This window comes from Pleurodeles waltl, chromosome 1_2, assembly GCF_031143425.1.
Source record: "Pleurodeles waltl isolate 20211129_DDA chromosome 1_2, aPleWal1.hap1.20221129, whole genome shotgun sequence".
NCBI lineage: Eukaryota > Metazoa > Chordata > Amphibia > Caudata > Salamandridae > Pleurodeles > Pleurodeles waltl.
In genome coordinates, this window is record NC_090437.1 from 450,738,024 (window position 1) to 450,755,430 (window position 17,407).

Sequence of the window (17,407 nt, forward strand, 5' to 3'; positions counted from 1 at the left end):
TTTCCCTGAGTTTTGCATTGCACTACTTTGGCTTCCGTTCTGTGGTTTCTTTCTCCCAAAGGTAGCCACCCCTTGAAGCAGATAAACAACTAAATGTTGCCCAACAATCTCAAATTGTTGTTCCTGGTCTCATCCATGCCTTACTAACAGACGTCCCTTCCCTTAATTTATGTATTTCAATAAATCTTTCCATATGTCTCCTTCCTCTGCCAAACTTATCTTCCAGTCCCCCTGAAAACTAGTTTTACCCCATTTCTGCTTTCTTATGCAACAACCTATCCCACACCCCCTCCTTACTCGATGCCATAATTCCAGACCCTTCTTCTAACGCATGCTTCTCCTGTGATTTTCACCTATCTTCCCTACTTCACTTACCCCAGCATTTCCCCTATCTCATTTGCCTATTACGTAGATGAGACTTTAGAGTTTTTCATCTGGTCGGTGTCTTTCCATAACCCATATTGTCAACTGTCCTGCATCCTAACAAACTCCATCAAAGTTTTCCATACCATCAGTCGGTCAATTCTTAGTACATCCTCCATCATTGTACAGTCCCAACATGGATTCTCATCGGATACATCAAAGCCAGACTTGGCTGTTCCCTAAGGGATAAATGAATTAGCAATAAGCTTGTAACAGATGTGCATAATGTGGTCTTATCTTCAGTGGGGATAGGTTTTTCCTTCCTGGGTAAATTATGTACAGTACTCCGTGGTGGTTTATTTACAGTAGGTTGGGGCGCCATTACTGCTGAATAGACTCCATGTGGTGAAAGCCTTTTGGTCGCTATCAGGTGAACTAGCTACAATAAATAATCCCTCCTTCTGTTTTTGTGGACACCTCTGATGCTCACTAATGGCAGTTTCTAAATATAACATTTTCAATCCAAAAGACATTAAGTACCCGCATGTGCAGCTGGATCAATCAATACATCCTGTGCAACACCCGTTTTCAAGTACAAGGCTTCTGACCTCATGCTTTTCACCTATCTGTTCCCATGAAGGTCAAAGTGCAAGCAACACCCTTTCAGCATCCAGGAATTTGAGGCAAATTGTAACACTTCACAACCTCTTCATGGGTAGGACTCATTATTATTAAATTATACAAATGCAATTTTTTTCAGCTGGCAAAAAGGCTTTGGGCTTAACAAGTGTTAGGAAAGCAAACTAAACAAAAAGGTACCAACCGAATACAATACAGAACAGTAGTGCCCATCTAATTTTCAAGTCTTTTTCTGATAGAGTAGTATTCATTCTTTGCACATGGGCATCTTCTTGTCTATTGGTGGCTTCACAAAGCAACTTTAGCAGTTGATGCACTGAGAGAGAAAGCAAATGCCAATTTAAATGGAACATATGTGATTGAAGCTTAAATAACATGCTTCCGTTCACAGCAGAGCCCACTATTCACATGCAGCTGAAAAGAAACAGAAGTCCATAATGAACAGCTTGCACAGATATTTCTTTTTATACCATTTGTTGAATCACACTATCATTAGTAAGCGTATTTACTGCTAAGAATGTGGTTTCGTTATGGGAACATCAGAGAAATGTGATAACCAAAAACATCATCTTGCTACAAAACAAGAAACATGGACATTGTTTAAATAATCAAGTTGTGAACCTTGCTACACTTCATTTAAAGAGTATAAAAAACTATGTAATTTGCATGTAAGGTGGATTTTAGAGAAGGGTAGGGAAAGAAGGGTCTGAGTTGAAATGGGATGGTTCGCTAAATGGATCATTCTCAAACTTTCTACTTAGAAACATTCATGTAAATAGTACTTGTGAACATGGAACTGAATCGTGAACTGTATTCTCACAAGAGAGTAAAAAAGAAGAAAGCTCAGTTTGTGTCCAGGAGTTTCTTCGTCTAAACTGAGATACTTTGTGTTAGAGCATGAGTTGCTACTGTGGGTCTGAGCTGAAAAAAAAATTAAATACAGATATGCAAAATTCTATTTGAACTGAAAAGCTGCCTCAAATAATTGATCAAGCAGTGGTTTGTAGATGTCTAAAGCACACATTGCCATCCTAATTTCACAGCCTCCATGAATATGTATAAAATGATGAATATGTTTCATGTTTATTGGACAAGGTACATCAGAGACTTTCAAGGGATGTCTTCCACCAAGACCACATTATTGGATGTGCAGGTCGAGAAGTTGTTTCAGTAGTGTTAAATGCGAGAGTCTACTGAGACATTCTAGTTTCATGACGACATTAGTCTGTGGAGGCAGCTGAGAGGAAGAAAGTCAGTTGGCTAAAAATGGTTGCCTACAGTGACAGAACATATGTGACCATGGAATGTGGATGTTGTAGTTGTTTAAATAAGAACATAAGTGCAGAGTGCCCCAGTCTGCAAGGAGAGTTAAATGTTAATGTTAAAAAAATGACAAGAAATGTGTTTGGATTTAAATAAATTGTTGTTTCATTTGGTAGAAGGGTTTTTATATATATTTTGTGAATTTCTTTTTATTGAACAAATAGGATACAAAATCATGGCAGTACAAGTTGATGCATACATTATGTTTTCACCCCTCAGTAACATGGATAGGAGGAGCTATATCCACCTGCCAGCCAGTCACAGTGCATTTGTATGGCCAAGACACTATCGATCTAAAACCAAGAAGGCCTGTCCTGTTAGCATCCCCTCCCATGCATCCTTTGTGTCCAACAGGTCCAAGCCTTTGTAGGCCATCCACACCCCCCAGACCTTCCCCCACTTCCTAGGGCAGCCCCATCCTCTTCTAAATATCACACTATGCCCTCTGGCACCAATCTAAATCCCTTTCCCAGTCCGTCAGTCCAGGAACCTCCTGCTTGCCCAAGCAGTTGCGGCTCGTGGTGCGGTAAAGGGCAGCGCGACCTCTTACATGGAGTAGGTGGGAAAAAGCAAAAGGAAATTATTAAATTTAACCAAAAAAACCTTGCCTTACTCCCTGCCACTCTTTAGCCTCCTCTGGCAGGGACAGGTTCCCCACCTGCCCTGTGGCCAATCCTAACGCTGCTCCCATGCTGCTAGCAACATAAAAGCAGCATTCGGATTGGCCGGGTCGCCCTGACTTTGCACTCCCAGGCAGACTGGGATCCTGGGCCTGCTGTCTCCAACCCGACAACACAGTGCCGGGTTGGAGAGAGCTCAGTGCACATGTGTGTTTGGCGGGCCCGACACGGCCGGCCAAACACACGTGGACACTGAGGGGAGTGCCATCTGTCCCTCTCATTCCCATGGCACGCCCCTTTAAAAATAAAATGATAATAAACATTGTTTATTATTGTTTTATTTTTTAAGGTTTACAGCTGCTGGTGGATGGGCGACACTCCTCTGACATAGCGGAGGAGCTGCTGCTGTGCCCCATGATTTCTCTATATTTCGCTTTGCAATTTCCATGGCTAATTTCAACCAGGTTCCCTGGTACACGAGACATCCACCTATGCCCCCAACAGTAATATCTTAGCCTCCATGGGTTTCTCTAGTGCCACAACCTGAGAGATCACCTGAGTTTTATATTTTGAGATGGACAAATTGCAAAAATAGCCATAGACCGATGACGGTCATAACAAGTGCAAATGGCCTCCTGTAATATTCTTAGGAGTTTTTTCTACAGTGCACTGAAAACATTTCTATGGCTTTCTAGCTGTGTGGTTCATGATAGATGTATGAGAATCAAAGGTCCCTGAGAAGACTGGTAGACTAGAGTCTACTAGGTGTTTATTCGCTGGATCTTATTTGGGTTGAGGTATCCGTGCGCATAGCATTTCCGTTTAACAGGATCTTCCTTATCAGAGTGGTCTGTATTGCTGTCCCAGTATCTTTATTATGATTCACATATCCTGTTATAGGTTTAAATTGATCAAATTAGCAGTGGGAGCTGTTTTCTGTGCTTAGGCTGACTCCACTCCCAATGTTTGAAAGTCACAATTGTATTAAACGCTATATGCTTGCAGCTTGAGACTAAACACCTTTTTGTGCTTTAATTCTAGATTTTGTAACCACTGGAGAGGATCGGTCCATGAGAATCTGGAAGCAAGGGGAATGTGTGCAGACAATCACGCTTCCGGCTCAGTCCATTTGGTGCTGTTGTGTCTTGGACAATGGTGACATTGCTGTAGGCTCAAGGTACCAAGTGAAACTGAACTTCTGTTTTAATATTTTTATTTATGTTTGCATTGTAAACAATCAACAAAATTATTGTTTTAAAAGGTAGCATATGGAAAGAAAAGTTATTCATAATTGAACCATGTAATGGTTATCAACACATGGCATTCACTATGCCGTAAGCACCAAACTCTTATCTAGCGAATGTTGGTGGTTTTGCAGCATGAACCTTTTCTGCATTTATTCCGCCATATAGTGGTTGGGTCTGGAATTGTGTCATGTAGTTATTCTCTTTATTTTTAGGGACGAGCTCAAAGCGCTCCGTCCCTCTTCTAATCTCCCTTTAGGGGGATTTTAACCACGCCCATGCCACGTCAGTCACTCACATTGGTTTGTGGGCTTGCCTTTTAAAAGCCACTTGTTTTCATTCGTGAAAGGCATGCATACTTCATGCCTTTTCCAGTGTTTAGCCCTCCTCGAGGGCACCGGTAAAGTACAGGAAACCTACGAGGCTCTATGTTTTCCGTATGGTTTCTGGACTACTTTTTCTCTTTACTCCGCAGCGTGATCGCACTGTGTTTTACACAGCGCTATCACTCTCGTTTTTTTGTTGTTTTTAATTTAATGTGTCAAGAAAAGTCCGATGAGGTGTTTACAACGCTAATAGCTGTAACTCGATGTAATGCAAGACCCATTGCATTTCAAATGCTTGTTTAAGTTTGCAGTCTAGCAGACAGCACAGCTGTCTGGGTATGCTAAAGACATCTTGGGGAAAGTTAACCTAGGAAAGCATTCCACCTGTTGCTTGCTTTTAGCTTTGTGGTTTGGAACTCATCTTTACTTGCTTTCCATTTGCTGGTTTTATTTGCTTTAGGTTGTTCTGGTTCAATTCGGTCCACCCTTTGCCTAAACCGTAATTTTGGTATTCTTCCACAAACTCTTTTTCGTAACGTTTGCTGGGTATTCAGCGATCAAGGTCAAGTCAGGCGATGTCTTATGCTTCTGAGTGCTCCCTTTCTTTAACCAGGCCTGTAAATCTTGTTCTTAACTTGTCACATTTGATGGTCATTCTTCCTAGGCTCAGAGCAGTCCCCTTAATCATAATTTTGGTCACTATTTTGAGCAGTTCATATTTCATTGATTTTCAAGTAAGTGCTAGTTTGGGTTATTTATTAAACAGATTGCATGTACACTGTCAAAGAGAATGCCGTGTTTGCTCAAAGGGCCCATGTGTTGACAACGGCAAGTGTCCAGATGACTTCGTCCTTGTCCTTTAGAAGAAACCATGACCTAGTTAGCCAGAGGCTAAAGGTGTTTCCAGTCACCACTGTCAGGTCAAACAGGGGTTTGAAGCTGTGTGGCTGAATGCAGAAGCCTACATGTATATCTAGGTTTGCGGTAGATTGTGTTGTCATATGCGTGCAGTTCAAGGAAAACCTGAAAAATGTGCAGATGTTTTGGTGTGAAAACACCCAATTCAACGAGAATAAGATCCAGCACATTAGTATGCTGTTCAAAAAGCCATTCTGATTTCTGAATTATCAGATTGCGTAAGTGAAAATGTTCTACCTCCAAATTCCCAATTTTTTTTTTTTTTCAGAAGAGTAACCGCTTTAGAGAGGCTTCATAGAAAATGTTTGAGGGTTTATTTTTCTTTATTTTGTTTTACATTCAAAAGCAGAACTTTCTGCGCGAATGTCCATTTTTTTATTGGTTCTTCACTTAATTGACTAGTTGCTCAGAGGACCGCTTTGTAAAACCAAAGCAACGAAGGAAGTGAGTCCGAAGGCACTTTCCTTTTCACCATCACAAGCCATCTGTTATATTGAGTCTTGTCCCACGGTCCGATAGCTTTGAGGAGGGAGCAAAATATCCTTGAGAGTCGCTGGAAAAACAAGCATTGGCAATGCCAGTAGGTCTTGCCTATGCAAGAGCGATTGGCTTTGTTAATGACTTTAAGCAATGTTGTACAACTGTGCAGCTGCTGTGCAAGCTCTGTGATGCAGCCGGCATTGACTGCATCTGTGCTTTTTTTTTTTTTTTTTTTTTTAACTTTCAGCCTTGATGCACAGCAGCTGCACTGTCCTATAGTAGGCTAAAGGACCGTGACAAAGCCAATAGCTCTTGCATAGGCGAGACCCCTGTTGGCTTGCCAGTGCTTGTTCTACTAGTGTGGACATCTTTGACTACTATTTAGTGGTAAGCCCATCCCCTGGGTGACGTCTGAGGGCTCCCCAGAAACTCCAGTGCGTGGTCACTGTCTAAAGATCTTTTTTTTTTTTTTTTTTCTGGATTTGAAAGTACACTGGAAGAGCTCCGAAGAATCTTGGAAAATTTGTAGAGAAAGGAAAGAAAAAGTCACCCACCCAAAAATCCAGATAATCACTGGAGAACATGAGAAACATCGGAGACTGAGGAAGGAAGCCTTCTCGATTATGAGGGGGGACCCCATCGTTGAGCACCACATGGCTGGAGGCTGCCCAGCCAAGGGATATGGAGAGTACCCCCTTCAAATTCTGGCCTGTTCGCTACCACAAGTTTGTGCAGAGGGATCCACATGAGGTCTGTAACCTGTGCCACCCGACGGATCACAGCGCTGATGACTATGAAGCTTGCACCAAACTTGTAGCAAAGACTCAAGACAAGGTGAAAGCAATGACTGGCACACCAATCCATGGCTGCCACCCACAGACTATAGGAATCCCTGTAGAACTGCGGCCTCTCCAGTGATGGTGAGGAAAACGTTACCGAAGTAGGGGCAGCACAAAGTGTAGAGTCGGATGCCGAAGAGAGTGTTGTCCACGTCAAAAGAGCAGAGGCTGAGAAAAAGGTGGCAAGGTACAACAAAAAGGCCAAGCGGCAGATGGTAACAAAAGATCCCAAATCCCCGAAAGTCACCTTGGTGTCAACAACAAAGTGTTTGACAACCAAAGGTCAGCACAAACAGAAAGAACCACACTGGTCCTGATCATAAGGAACCAGTGGGTGGGGGGCGGGGCGGTAGGGGGAGGTGCGCAAACATTTGAGCCAACCTTCAACGCCATTATGCACAAAGGAGGCAGCAAAAAGAAAAAGCACGGTGGTGTAGGATAAGGAGCCAGCAGGCCTGAAGGGAAAGCCCTGCTTGACAACCAACGTCAGATGCTCTCTCAAGGCCAAGGGGGGGAAAAAAAAAAACTAAGTCTAGGCCAAAATAGTGGAGCTACTGAAGTTCAAGAAAGAGTTTGAAGAGTCCTTGAAGACAGTCCACATACCAACAAAATTCTCAAGTTGGAAGAAGACCTACCAGACATTGAAGCGCCCACGACATTGGATCTGCATTAAAAGGAGCAGGCAGACCTCTTTGATTTACAAGCCTATCATGATGGAGAGGCAGGACCAGTTTGATAACAAACGGCAGGATCTAGACTCCGAATCCCCATAGTAAGGTGTGGGTTAATTAAAAGGCTTACCAACACACTTTGGGTCCAGCTTGAGGAAGAGAGGGCAGAAACATGATATCTCATGGGAACCCCGAGGCCATCACAGAAGGCAAATCTGTACCTTCCCATGCTTCCCAGCATTTTTGACCACGCTGAGAAAGCATTCAAGGAACCAGCCAGGGCAGTCACCCCTTAAGTGGGGAAAAAAATATAAACATTGCATTCAAGACCCCCGATATATCAAGGGGAACGTGCCAGTAGACTCAGTCTGTAGCGATGGCCAGGAAGAGGAATAACACCCCCTCGTCAATCACGCCACTCCCAGTGAAAAATAGCAAAAGACTGGACCTGATGGATAAGAAGATGGAAAGGGAGAATTGCATTTTCCAATGCTTTCATCAATAGGTATGGACACCCGCAATGGGAGGCAATGGAAGGACTCATGCAGAATCTTCTGGAGAAGTTCCAAGAAGAGAGCTGTGGCACTGATCAAGGAGGCCAAGAACATTGCCAGCTCCTGCCTCAAATCAGCTCTGAATTTAGTGCATACTGCCAGCAGACAGATGTGCAGGGGTACCACTTTAGGAGGCATATGAGGCCCAGAGTCTCCAGATTCAAGGCTGTGGTGTAGGCATCTGTCATAAATATGACCTTCACAGAGGAAACACCCTTCAGGACTGCTGTAGACGAGACACTCCAACAAATAAGGAAGGACAACGAAACAGCCAAGGCCATGTGGCTTTGCAGCTCGGAGGATTCTTCAGGAAGTAGACCAACAGGCAGGGCTGGGTTTTCATCCACTCCACAACAACACCAGCAGCAAAGCTTCATCCAGCAATCAGCACACAAGCCTGCTGAACAGCAGTGGCAAAATCCGGTGAGGCAGCCTGTTCGCACAAAACCCAGATGGAGCGGGCAACCTGCAAAAAGGGGAACAAGCAAGTGACTCTACCGACCAACAACCCACTACGTAACACCAGAGGGTGGGGGGATGGAGAATAGAAGGATTCCTCCAGGATTTCAGGTCAATCACCTCAGACAGTTGGATCTTAAACATAATAAGCCTCGGCTGAGCAAATTCTCTCCTCTTCCAGAAGGGGCAGTGAGGACTCATGAAAATGATGAGCGTGATGGCATCATACATCCCCTCATACCACAGTGAAGACTGCACATGCGACCCATATAGGAATGTGTCTACGAGAGATGGTAAGAAGCCACGGGTAGCTGGGAGGATCTAGTGGTTATCACGGGAAAGGTTTAGAGGAAATATAATGGGAGAGCCCGACAAATGTGAGGATAGGAAGACCTTTCAAACTACTAGCTCTCACGGTGACCATAACAACAAACTCATTCCACAAGGGCTGGGGAGCACGCATGGCATGTTTGAAGGTCAGAGGTCTGTGGAACCCTACGGATGCTGTGAAGCACATAAACTGCCTGGAGCTAAAGATGATCTTCCTAGCCCTGAAAACATTAAAGGTGCATGTGGGGAGACAGTGCTTATCCAATCAGACAACACAGTAAGGATGTTAGAGCTCAACAGGCAGGGAGGAGCAAAGTCATTCCCACTGTCGAAACTAGCTCAGGAGAAATGGAAATTGGTGATCAAATGGACCACAACCCTAGTAACAATACACCTCCCTTGGAAGCAGAACACAGCCGCAGAAGGATTGAGCAAACAAAACACCTCCCGTGAATGGGAGATAAATCAGGAAGTACTGGACACAGTGGTCAGATGCTGGAGAACATCAAGCATAGACCTGTGTGCAAGTCTTGAAAACACAAAATGTTAACACTTTGAGTCCAGGCTCCCACACCGGCAGTCCGAGGGGAATGCTGTGTCAATAGTATGGTCAGGGATGTTTACCTACGTCTTTCCACAGATTACCCTGATCCCAAGAGTACTGGAAAAGATCCGATAACTAGGGTCATCACTCATACTCATTGCTCCGCAGTGGGCCAGATAGACATGTTATTCGAACCTATAGAAATGTCCATACCAGTCACACCAATCAAAGCAACACTGGGCCTGTTAACTGCACAGAACGGAGAAGTGTCACCTAGAATTAGCCACACTCAGCCTAGTAGCTTGGCTACTGAAAACCTTAAGTTCAGACACCTACAGCTGCCCCCTAGGACCAAGGAAATCCTAAATTAGGCTAGAAAACCAAGCCTTAGGCAGTGCTACACTACCAAGTGAATCAGATATCTATAGTGGTACAGTGACCATCCAAAACTAGAGACGAGGGCAGTGAATGGTGCAATGCCAACCTAGCTCACCCATATTGGACAGCGGTCTGATATGCACGTCTCTTAAGGTTCACCTGGCTGACATAGTAACATACACTAGCTGCACAACAGGTGTTTTTCACACTACCAGTAGTGAAAAGATTCCTGGAGGGATCAAAGAGTGGCGCCAACCAGGGCAGTACCAATGCCAGTGTGGAACCTGAGTACAGTACTCACACAGTCGGTGACAGAATCATTTGAGGCAATGCATAAGAGAGAGTTAAAGTTTTTAGCCTTAAAGAGAACATTCTTAATAGCGATCACATCTCTACAGAAATTCAGTGAACTACAGGCACACAGGATTCAGGAACTATACATTAAAATCCCCAAGACCATGTTGTCCTACAAACACTCGCAGTTCCTTCCAAAGGTGGTCTTACAATTCCACTTCAACCAAAGTATCCAACGCTCTGCCTTTTTTCAAGATCCAAAGTCACACACACCAAGAAGCGAGATATACACTCACTGGATGTGCAAGAGCACTGTTGTACTACCTACAAGAATAAGAATCAATTGTAAGGTGAACCAACTCTTTGTATCTTTTACAAGGGCAAACAGGGATACACCAGTAATAAGAGATTGATTGCACTGTCGATAGTGGAAACTATCCAAACATGTTACATAGATCAGGAAACACTTTACCCACACGTCCGAGGGCACTCAACCAGTAAAAAGGATGCAACCCTAGCATACTTAGCAGACATACCCATTGGCTACGTCTGTATGGCAGCAGCTTGGTCATCAATAAACACCGTTACGAAACACTACTGTGTGGACATCCAAGTAAACAAAGACATACAGGTGAGCCAGAGAGTGCTACAATATCTGTTTGCCAACTCATCCACATTTCAACCTGGAGAAGGTGGATCTGGTGTGTGACTTTCAAATCCCTAACGTCAAAAATGGCAGCTTGGAACCTTTGATTCGTGCCCCTCCCCTCTGGTGTCTTTTATGTATTTTATATTTTTTTATTTTTGCAAATTTGCTGTAAGAATGTTTTTGGGAAACAAAAATGATTTTTTTTTTTTTACCCTGGTAGGATCCCTCTGGGACTCCAGCACCAGAGCTAAGGGGTCAGGGTGTCTGTACCCAGGCCCCCTTTCTTTTTTTTTTCTTTTTTTTTTTTCTTCTTCTTTTTATATACTTTTTTTTTTTTTTAGGGACTTGGCTGAAGCAGAGTCCCAAGATGGCTTCCTACAGTTCCTGGTTGAAGTGTTGGGAGACAATTATAGCTGTGCATTTCCCTGCATAAGCTCATCATTATTCATGAAGGCGTCGCAGCCACAGATATAAAAAGCTTGATTTCTTTAGGTTTCTCAAAAACTACTGAACACATTCACACCAAATAAGCAAAAGTGTAATCTGTGTACCGAAAGTTAGCTTTCTGCCAAATTTAGTGTAATTCCGTCCAGTGGTATGGGCGTAGGTCTTAACATGGGAAACACCATTTTTTTTTTTTTTATTTTACCCCCCCCCCCCTTTTTTTTTTCTTGACACCCCGCTTGACAGACCATACTTATGAAGTAAATACATAAAATGCAAGGTACTCCACATAGGTAAGTAAGGAACTTTGAATTAGGGCAGTAACTTACACAGCTTAAGTTAAAATGGCAATAAGCTATTTTAAAAGTGGACATAGTGCAAAAATCAACAGTTCCTGGGGGAGGTAAATATTGGTTCGTTTTTCAGGTGAGTAAGGCACTTACAAGTTCAAGTTCCTGGGCATAGGCAGCCCACCGTTGGGGGTTCAAGGCAACCCCAAAGTCACCACACCAGCAACACAGGGCCGGTCAGGTGCAGAGGTCAAAGGAGGGCCCAAACCACATAGGCGCCTACGGAGAATAGGGGTGCTCCGGTTCTAGTCTGCCAACAGGTAAGTACCTGCGTCATCGGAGGGCAGACGAGGGGTGTTTTGTAGAGCGCTGGGGGACACACAAGTAGGCACACAAAACACACCCTCAGCGGCACAGGGGCGGCCGGGTGTGTGCAAAGTAGGCATCGGGTGTGTAAGATAAATCAATGGAGGGACTCTGGGGTCACTCTAGTGGTGCCGGCAGGGCACGGGGTGCTTCTCGGGCCAGCCACGACTGGGCTAACCAGAGGGTTGCCTGAGGGTCACTCCTGCACTGGAGTTCATTTCTTTCTCGTCCTGGGGGCTGCGGGTTTAGTGCTTGGTCCAGGCGTCGGGTTCCTTGTTACAGGCAGTCTCGATCAGGGGGAGCCTCTGGATTCTCTCTGCATGCATCTCTGTGGGGGCCCAGTGGGGTCGTCTTGGGTTTCTCACGAGGTCGCAGTCACCTGGGAGTCCTCCCTAAGGGGTTGGTTTTCTGCAGGTCGAGCCGGGGGCGTCAGGTGCAGAGTGTAGAGTCTCACGCTTCCGGCGGGAAACGTGAAATCTTTGGAAGTTGCTTCTTTGTTGCAAAGAAGTAGCTGGTTTTGAACAGGGCCACTGTTCACAGGTGTTTCCTGGTCTTGTAGTGCAGGGAAGTCCTCTGAGGCTTCAGAGGTCGCTGGTCCCTGCCGGATGAGTTGCTGGAGCAGGTTTTTGAAATTGAAGACAGGCCGGTAGGGTTGGGGCAAAATCAGTTGTCGACTTTCTCCTTCCTGCAGGCTTGTAGGTCAGCAGTCCTTTCTTCAGGTTGCAGGAATCTGATTTCCTAGGTTCAGGTTCGCCCCTAAACACTCAATTTAGGGGTGTGTTTAGGTCTGGGGGGGCAGTAGCCAATGGCTACTGTCCTTGAGGGTGGTTACACCCTCCTTGGGCCTCCTCCCTGAGGGGAGGGGGACACATCCCTATTCCTATTGGGGGAATCCTCCAAAATCAAGATGGAGGATTTCTAAAGGCAAGGGTCACCTCAGCTCAGGACACCTTAGGGGCTGTCCTGACTGGTGGGTGACTCCTCCTTGTTTTTCTCATTATCTCCCCTGGACTTGCCGCCTGTTATTAAAGCCTTCATGGAAGGATTAACACACATTATTCCACCTAGAACACCGCCTCTTCTTTCTTGGAATCTAAATATCCTACTTACCAGACTCATGGGCACCCCTTTTGAACCCATGCACTCTTGTCAAATTCAATTTTTGACATGTAAGGTTACCTTCCTCATAGCGATTACTTCATTACAAAGAGTTGGTGAAATACAAGCATTCACTCTTGAGGAACCTTTTTTCCATGTACACAAACATAAAGTTGTACTTAGAACAAATCCCAAATTTCTACCAAAAGTAGTATCTCCTTTTCACATCAACCAAACAGTGAAATTGCCAGTCTTCTTTCCACAGCCTGACTCAGTTGCAGAAAGAGCTCTTCATACTGTACATCTCAAAAGAGCTCTTATGTACTACATAGATAGAACTAAAGATTTTAGAAAAACAAAACAACTTTTCATTGCTTTTCAGCAGCCACGTAAAGGCAATCCTATCTCTAAACAAGGGTTAGCAAGATGGATTGTTAGATGTATACAAACATGTTACATTAAGGAAAAAGACAACTTTTGATCACACGTAGAGCACATTCTACAAGAAAGAAAGGTGCGTCTATGGCATTCTTAGGAAACATACCAATGGCTGATATATGTAAAGCTGCCACATTGTCTACTCCTCATACATTTACAAAACATTATTGTGTAGATGTTTTTTCACAGCGACAGGCCAGTGTTGGCCAAGCTGTCCTACGAATACTATTTCAAACAACTTCAATTCCTACAGGCTAACCACCGCTGTTTTTTGGGAGGATTAACTGCTTTGTAGTCTATGCATAGCATGTGTATCTGCAGTTACACATGCCATCGAATGGAAAATGTCACTTACCCAGTGTACATCTGTTCGTGTCATGTAGTGCTGCAGATTCACATGCACCCTCCCTCCTCCCCGGAAGCCTGTAGTTGTTTAAGTTGATCATTTGTACATATGAAGATACATGTACACTTGCATGGACATCTCTTTATATTCTTATACTCTATCACTTCTTCCTTCACCCTTTGCGGGAAAACAATCTAACAATGGAGTCGATGCCCATGCACACTGTAAACAAGAGGAGTCACTCGGTCCCGTGACTCCAAAAAGACTTCTTCGAAGAAAAACAACTTGTAACACTCCGAGCCCAACACTAGATGTCAGAAGAGCTTTGCATAGCATGTGAATCTGCAGCACTACATGCCACGAACAGATGTACACTGGGTAAGTGACATTTTCCATATATATCACTTGAAAAAACAGTTTGAGACGGTATAGTTATACTGGCAACATTTTAAACGTACAAAACCACTGAAATTCACATGTTATATATAGTTATTTCAAGTAACTGTCTTGTGCCCTAAGGTAACTATAACTTGCGCCCCCGCCAACCCCTTTTTTTTTATGGGCAGTTTTACAACAAATGTTACAGTGATATTATCAAGGATGTTATAAAAGATGTTATGAGTGCTGTAATATTTGGGGTAATTAGCAGTGCATGGCAAGGGTGCGAGTTATAGCTACTGTAGGTCACAAGTTATAATTATGTGAAATAACACTAACTATAAAAGCTGAATTTTTATGGTTTTGTGCATGTAAAATATGAACCTAGCTATAACGCCCCTGTAACCTTTGTTTTAAACAAAAAACATTTTAGGGCTTTATTTTTAACCGTTAAGTAAGATGCCCATCGCAGTGCATGTTGGGATTGTGGGGTTTGGACGCAGGGTCTGGCTTAGTATTGTGCTGCCCCCACTCAAGCTTGCTACTCCTGCCCCCCCACCGCCATCCATTGTCCATGTCCATGCATCTGCCCCCTCAGGGCAGTTCTGTGTGGCTGTTGATTTGCACAGCCCTTCCCACCTGCCATGAACAGTTAGCTTGCTGCTCCATCCACCTCCTCTCTACTCTGTGTTTTACGAGTCCATGTACCAGCCCCCTCCCTTCAGCCCTCCATGGTCCAGTAGACTGCCCCTGCCCTCCAATGGGCTTGATGTCCCTGCCCACTCCTCCTATCCTCTGTTGCACAATTGTATGCCTTATCTTTGCCCCCTGCTTAGCCTCTGTGCTTAGCTTGCTGCCCATGCCCTCCTTCCTTTGCCCTCCGATGTCTGTGTGTTTTTCCCTGTTCCCTCTTTTTTCCCACCTTGTTCCACGGACCTGCACTGCCCCTCTTGTCTACTTTGAGTGTTCTGTTGAGCTGCCCCTCCCACCTGCCTAGCATGGTCAGCTGGCTGCTGCCTACACCTGCCACCTCTGCCCTTGCACACTTCCAGTCCTCTATACCCTCCTACCTGTCCTACGTGGTCCATTTGGCTACCAGTCCCTTCTTCTTGCCATGCTCCGTTGTGCTCTAACTGCTCCTCCTGTCTGCCCTGTGTGGTCTGTTGTGAAACCCTTTCCCCTGCCCTCTCTAGTCTGTGTCTAGCCCCTACCTCTGCCTTCTATCCTCCATGATCCTTTGTGCATGCCCCTACCTCTTGCCCACAATAGCTTTTGTGCTGCCACTAAGCTTCCTGCTTGTCATTCATGGTCTTCTGTGCAGATTCTTGCTGATCTACGATGAACGTCACAAAGAGCCACAAAAGCAAAGACTGAGGAAGAAGCACCTGACTTGGCCCCAGCCCAATCGGCCTGTCTGCCATTCAAGCCAATTTGTGCCAAAGTCGTCTCGTCCTGCAATCTGTTGTGCTTCCAAAAGCCTGGGAGGACTGCCTGCCTTCAACAAAGACCCAGTTACTCCCATGGAGCAGCTGAGTTGCTTCCCTGCATCTTGCAGGCACCCCAAGAGAACTCTGAGAACTCCAAACCGCTGAAAACCCACCACTGCACCTGTGCCTCCTACACTGTGTTGAAGTGGACCCATGGTACCAGCATTGTCCCCCGGCCCTGCAGAGACCAAGCCCACCCTGGACTTGCCCGCTGTGGACTTACCGAAGCTGCTGCACCCTCTGCCCGCAGGCCCTCTCAACCCCAAGTACTCCAAGTGGAGGGAACCTGATGCCTCAAGACACCGCTGCACCCGTCTCCACAGGCACTTGGAGAAGAGGAGCTAAGGTGTCCCCGAACACCTCAAGATTAGAACCCACGTCCCCAAGTATCTCAGGATTAGAACTCACTTGTTGGTTCACCTCGACTGGACCTTCCATCCCTGCCTAGAGTGCCTTTTCAGCTAAACCTATCCCAATTGACTAACACTGGACACCCAAAGTCGTACTACACCTTTGCACCCGGCCGCCCCAGTGCTGCCTGGTGTGACCTGTTGGTATGGCCTTGACCCTTGCCCAATACTTGAGTCCAGATGATTGGTCCTGAAAGTCACTGTACTCTACCTGTATGCAGTCATTTTGTTTCATCCATAGGATAACATTGCTGCTTCCTGAAAATTCAGTGTCGACTTGTGAAACCTGAAAGTATTTTTGTTGCAAAATGTACTTACCTGATTGTATTGATTCTGGTGCCTAAATATATATAATATATAAAGATACTTATTTTTTGTAAATTGGTGTGGTTGTCCTTATTGAATTGTGTGTCTCATTTATTGACTGTGTGCCTATGGCAAATGTGTAACACTCCTCTATGATAAACTTAACGCTGCTCGACCACACCACCAAGAGAGCACCTTAGGATTGCTAGAGCGAGTCCCTGTCCACTAGTAAGGGAGCCCCTGCACTCCTGGCACGGTATACCTAATTTTGGTATACCATATAAAGAGCCTGCTTCCTACACTTAGTATGCAGAAAGTGTGCAATTTTGAATCCTGATATATATTTGGACTTCTCCCCTTGGCTCAGTTTTGACCCTACTGAAACTGTTGGCGAACTACACTTCCTGCACTGTACTCTAGTAAAAAGCCCTATGCATCACTTTCCACTAGCACAGGCAAAGAAAGGAGACTTGTGCCTGTCATGGCTGTGGTAGGAAGCTGGCTATCTATGTAGTATACCAATGTAGGGATACACCAGGCAGGTAGTCCAGTCGACCCTTTTTGATTTACAGGGCTTAAATTAATAATCCCAAGTGATCCCTTTGTGGTAGTTTGGGCAAGCAATTTAGGCTTAACAGAGGGTAGTCTTAAGCATTTGAAAACGCAGAGTCAATAAATGAGACACACACTCAAGAAAGAAACTCGAGACACATTAAAAAAAAAAAAACAATTTTTATTTTAATTTAGACACCAGTATCTCCTAGATCGGGTAAGTATTTTTAGAGTTAGCAATACTACAGTAAATACAGCTGTCACATTTGAAGCATGAGCCTTGAACGCGGTAATGTTATGAGGAAAACATACACAGCACAGCGTCAATTGCAAACAAATTACAGGTCCGGGCCAACAGTATTTTCGGGTTGTGTGCCCTAGTGTGTCCGGGTGCAGCGGTGCTGGTCGCAAGGGTAGCCTCGATCGCTCCCACTGAAGTCAAAGGGATAACCTGTATCAGAACAAGGCTGCAAGTGGGGACCGTCTGGCAGAACACAAAGAGGGTCTCGGCTCTTGAGGGTCTCTAGGGCAAGGGTGCACTGACAGTAGGGTCAGGTTTGGGCTATGGGGCTATGGGGCAAGGGTGCAAGGTGTTTTGTTTGGCAGGTAGATTGCATGGGGGTTCTCACTTTTTAGATAGACCTGGAAATGGGGACAAAAC

The 17,407-nt window shown here is 44.9% G+C and overlaps 1 protein-coding gene across 2 annotated transcripts in view; it reads left to right on the top strand.

Annotated features, from left to right (window-relative positions):
- The window catches only part of PLAA (phospholipase A2 activating protein), a 296,517-nt gene that overhangs the window by 54,120 nt on the left and 224,990 nt on the right, over positions 1-17,407 (top strand). For both annotated transcript variants that reach the window (XM_069240757.1, XM_069240766.1), the window contains one exon: positions 3,987-4,122. In XM_069240757.1, the coding sequence (XP_069096858.1) occupies positions 3,987-4,122 (136 nt within the window). The remainder of the gene's footprint in view (positions 1-3,986; positions 4,123-17,407) is intronic.